A 5,240-nucleotide genomic window follows, 5' to 3' on the forward strand; every position below is an offset into this window, starting at 1 on the left:
CTCCCAAGTCTACATATGAAATAAGTCTATAATCCTTGTTTGCCTAGTTACTCCAAATAACTAAACTGAATTATGGATCAAAATCAGAAGTTCAGAACGCAAGGCAAAAAGAAATGAAAACCATCAGACTAAAAGATAGTTTCTAAACCCATGAATTGACAACAAATGAAACAAAAATGAGAACAATATATTAATGGATAGCATTCAAGCAAAGAAACAGAAAACCAGAATCCAGAAGTAGTAAGTTACCATAAACTACTACAAACATGAATTTGACAGCTTTCTCATGCATGTGTTGTCTATAAGGCTGCACCATGCTTCCCCTCAACATTTGAGTGGAGTTAGTAACAAGAAGTTTTCTCAGGCATGTGCTGTCTAAAAGTGTGCCAAATTCACTAATGAAATTTCTAAGGCATTTTCTGTATGGCAGGAGTTTGTTTTAAACAGAAACCATTTGGAACTTCCACATGCATGCCAATCGGTTGCCTAGAACTTCTCCATATTTTCTATTAGTGCCAGTTAGCACAAAGACTTTCATATTGGTTCTAATTCATGATTGGCTACGTAAATTTCAGGTGGATATAGCTTTTATACCATTTACCGAGAGGTTCCAGACTTTCTTCAATGAATTCAAGAACTATGATATAACACAGGGCAGGCCGAAACTTGCACACTGGATCGAGGTACTACTGAGCTTACTTCTCTCGAGTGTGTCTATACCAAAATAAACTGTCAATGAAATAATCTCAGAACAACAGTTAATTGGAAACCAAAAAGAAATTATCAGTATTTTTGAAACATCACCCTATTCATTTTATCTATTGTTCTGTAGGAGGTGAACAAGATTGATGCTTACAAAGTAACAAAACGCGACCCCAAGGAGCACGTTGAAAGCTTTATGAAAAAATTTCAGGTATATTTCTTGAATGCTACCGATGATCATACAACTTGATGATACCAGAGTTCTATAGATACGCATACAATAATATTATGTGTGCAGTGGAGATAAATAAGTTTTGTGTTGAATTTGTTTTTGCAGGCTGCAGCTAAGCCCTGAACTGTTTACAAGATGGCTACAACAATGTCATAACAAGATATCATCTTTACAACAATGTATTGACAGTGCCTCAAAGCATTAGCTAAATCTCACAACTTCACATAACAAAACAGGATTTCACCTTCCATACTTGATTTTGGTGAGCATTCTTTAGCACATTGTATTAACAATTAACAATTAAATTTTTTTTTTTTTAAAAAAAAAAAAAAACTAACCTGGCAGTGGCGCGGCGTCGGGAAAGGGAGGCGGCAGTGGCGTCGGCTAAGGGCGGCAGTGGCGCCGGCGGGCCGGGGATGGCGGCTTGGCTGTGGCAGTGCGTCGTGGTGTGGGCGTGCGACGGTTGCTATGCGTGTGGCGGTGCATCGCGGTGGTCTCCGCCAACGGCGTGGTGGCGGTGGGTCGCCGGGCGAGAGCGTCGAGGTCGGATGGGAGCAGATCGATCGCGGTCGCCGGAGAGAGCAGATCGATCGTGGCGGGGCGAGAACAATCGCGTGGTGGCGGGGCGAGATCGAGAGCGTGGTCGCCGGAGAGAGCAGCGGCAGATCGACAGCGGCAGATCGGTGGTCACGCCGATCGTCGTCTTCGTTCGTCGATCAGTGGTCACGTCTTGGATTCGTTCGTTCGTCTTGGAGTGTTGATATGTCTTCTGATTGCATAGATCTAGGGTTAATCTAAGGCCACCATTTCTATTAGAAATGGTTGCCTATTACAAAACAAGTTCTATTTTAAGGCAACCATTTCTATTAGAAATGGTTGCCTATTATAAATTAATTTTTTTAAATAAATACAAAATACAATGGGCAACCATTACAGCTAACAATGGTGGCGGATTATTGATCACTTATTTACAAAATTGCCACCGCAAATTTTTGGGCTAAGATTAGACAACCATTCTTTCAACAATGGTGGCCTATGGTCAATCTTCTATGTTCAATTTTGTACTAGTGTAAATGGGTTGGTCTGTTAGTTGACCACTTGGCACGTGCCAGCCCCTCAGTATCTTGTTGCATATCCTCAAACGCAAAGATTTCAAAGAGAAAAAATTAGTCAACCGGCCGCCCCGCGTCTAAGGGGTGACTTAGTTGTTTTCTCGCAGTTGCCTCCTCTTTTACCATTTGATTGGCAGGTAAGCACCCAAATAGGTTTTGGCCTCTTAACCATTTAGACGGTAGGTTGACTACCCAAATAGGCTTTTGCCTCTTAACCATTTAAACGGCTGGTTGACCACCTAGGAAGGCTTTCGCCTCTCGACCATTTAGATGGCTGGTCAGTCACCCAAAAAGGCTTTTGTTTCTCGACCATTCTAATGGCTGGTCGCCCAGGAAGGCTTTCGCCTCTCGACCATTCAGATGGCTGGTCGGCCACCCAGATAAGCTTTCGCTTCTTAACCGTTTAGACGGCTGGTTGACTACCCAAATTTTACTCGGCTCAACCGGTTACAAAAGTGACCGAGAGGTTTTTTTTTTTTTTTTTTTTTTTTTTTTTTTTTTTTTTTTTTTGAGTACAGAGAATGTTACACAATAATTGTACATATGCATTTTGGCATGTCAGAATTACCACCGTACATACAGTTATGGAACACAGCAAACCCCAAGTTTAATTGCACATGCTGTTTCGGTCAGTGGCGGAGCCACCTTTGAGCTCCAGCGGGCCTTGCCCATCTCCCCTCCCAAAAAAAAAAAATCTTCTTTTTTATTAGTATAGTGCAGCAGCCAGGGGCTTGTCCTCCCAAAAGAAAATAAAAAAATTATTAGTATATAATAGTTATTTTGTTTGTTATGCTGTGATCACGTGTCAAGGTAGGCACGGCTCAATATCCATAATTTATATATTGTAGATTCATAATTTATATACTATAGATCCATAATTTCTATAATGTAGATTCATAAAATTTATACTTTAAATTCATAATTTCTAAACCCCGTAGATTCATAATTTAAATACAGTATATTCATAATTTCTATATAGTAAATTTATAATTTCTATACTGCAAATTCATAATATCTGTACTGTAGATTCATAATTTCCGTACTATAAATTCATAATTTCTAAACCGTATAATTATCAAATTATGAACATTTAGTTCTCTGATTTGTGAAAACAGAGTTCAACAATTGGAATCCAAAGTATAAATTTTATGAATCTACAGTATAGAAATTATAGGTAATTTTTCATTTCTTTTTTATTCTTTAAACCTTTGAATTTTTTAAATGAATTATTCTTTATTGGAGATTGATTCATTGATCCTCACCACAACAAAAAGTATAGATATTGTAATTAAATGGTAGCTAAATCCTCTCTTTCGTTTCCTTAGTTGATGATGGCAACTGCGGTGAACTCGAGCTACGAGCAGTGACGGCTGGATCTTCTCTTTTGTGATTAACCCCCCGCACCAATAAATTCTGGCTCCGTCCCTGGTTTCGGTGATATTGCATAACCCAATTTCTCCACCACTTTCAACACCGATGAGTTTCCTTCGCAAGCCTCTCTCAACTTCTGTAATCTATTTTCAGTTTCGCAATTCCGCTGAGACATATATTTTTCCTCTGTGCCAGCTCCATCTCTTATGCGTGCGTCTGCTTTCTCGTATAAGATTAAACTAATCAACATGCCCTCCTGTTGCTGTTTATTTAAATTCCCTATCGTCCCCCTCCCTTAGCCGATCACACCTTTCTGCTCTAGCTTTGTCATTTTCCATGCATAAGCATATCCACATAAGGAAGGAAATGTATGAAAATCGTTCATAAAAATGGCTCACGGCTTTATCAATGTCTCCAACAGTCAACGTCTAACTACTCTCGTTAGACCACATAATTTTCCCCCATCTTTTCGCCCATCATTCAAGGCATGTTTACCCATCTTTTAGGGCCGTTTTCGTCCATTTTTCAAGGTCCTTTTTGTAACACCCCTGATTTTTCAACATTTTTTAAAACTTAATTAGAAAGGTAAGCATCTAATCATCAAGATAAACAACAGCGGAAACTTAATTAAAACCGGAGAGATGTTATGCCACACCTATCTCAAACATAGGTGCACAAGCGGAAAACTATCAAATCAATAAACAGAAAACGTCTAGGCACACAGGCCACTAGTCTAGGCTCACAGGCCGCTAATCTAGGCACACAGGCCAACAAAAGGTAACGTCTAAACATGGGAGCTACTCTATCTAGCGTCCACATCTAGCGCGCTCGACATCTACTCAAAACATGTAAAACATGGGGATAACACCCGGTCAGCGAATATTGCTGGTAACCCATCCATACGCGCTAAATGACATATATAGATAGATATAATCAACACCATTTGGAACGGGAATACAATATATATCGTTTTAAAACCAAAGAGAGAAGTCAACATCAAAGACTCATCAATCACTCTCAATAGAAACGAGGATCATCATCCTCACAATAACAACAAGACCACAAACATGAACGACAACACAACTCAGGATGCATCCTACTGATCACAAAGTAGAATACATCAAGACATTCTCATAAGCAAGGAATTCACATTCACACAGTGGCAACTACATGCCAATGTGACAACTACATGTCACAAGTTTCATAGTTCCAACCTTATACCCTGTTCCAACCTCATGGCTACCCCGGCCTTATTTCAGTTCCAACCATTACCTCCTAGTGCCACCCTGTACTTCTGAGTCCAACCTTATGCCTCCGGGGACCGTCGTCCCCCCACCTACATCCACCCACATTACCACCGAACTCTCAGTACACGAGGGTACCATTAATTTCATTCACACAACCTCCAACAAGTGAGCAAAGCTCAAATAACAACCACCAATCTCAATCATAGTCACACAAGGTCATCATCATTACCAAGAGGACTAAGGCTCAACAATAGCCTCAATCAAGTATCAACAAAGGGTACAACGATTTGCATACGATCCATCATAGGAATCAATCAAGAGATCACAATAAAGACATGAGACCATAGTCAACAACAAATGATTACAATCCAACACCAAATGATTGTCAACACAAGTTGCCAATCCCAATAAGAAGGAACAAACAACACATACTAGCATTTCAACATCAAACTAGCATGCTTATCAGATGGGTAAACCAAAAGTAGTTCCAAAGAACATTCAAGACTCACAGCAGCCCAACGAATCACAAAGTTGGACCCTTAGCACGATTCAAGACGCGAAATCCTATCATGGATT

General features: G+C 39.9%; 1 protein-coding gene across 1 annotated transcript; it reads left to right on the forward strand.

Annotated features, from left to right (window-relative positions):
• Nucleotides 1-467: 467 nt before the first annotated feature.
• On the forward strand, nt 468-1,102 carry LOC109163851 (glutathione S-transferase L3-like). Its single transcript, XM_019312566.1, has 3 exons — nt 468-683; nt 833-913; nt 1,040-1,102. The coding sequence occupies exons 1-3, from the start codon at nt 468-470 to the stop codon at nt 1,055-1,057; spliced, it is 315 nt and encodes a 104-aa protein (XP_019168111.1). The 3' UTR covers nt 1,058-1,102.
• The last annotated feature ends 4,138 nt before the right edge of the window (nt 1,103-5,240 follow it).

The sequence above is a fragment of the Ipomoea nil genome, unplaced genomic scaffold, assembly GCF_001879475.1.
Source record: "Ipomoea nil cultivar Tokyo-kokei standard unplaced genomic scaffold, Asagao_1.1 scaffold3047, whole genome shotgun sequence".
In the NCBI taxonomy this organism is placed as follows: domain Eukaryota; kingdom Viridiplantae; phylum Streptophyta; class Magnoliopsida; order Solanales; family Convolvulaceae; genus Ipomoea; species Ipomoea nil.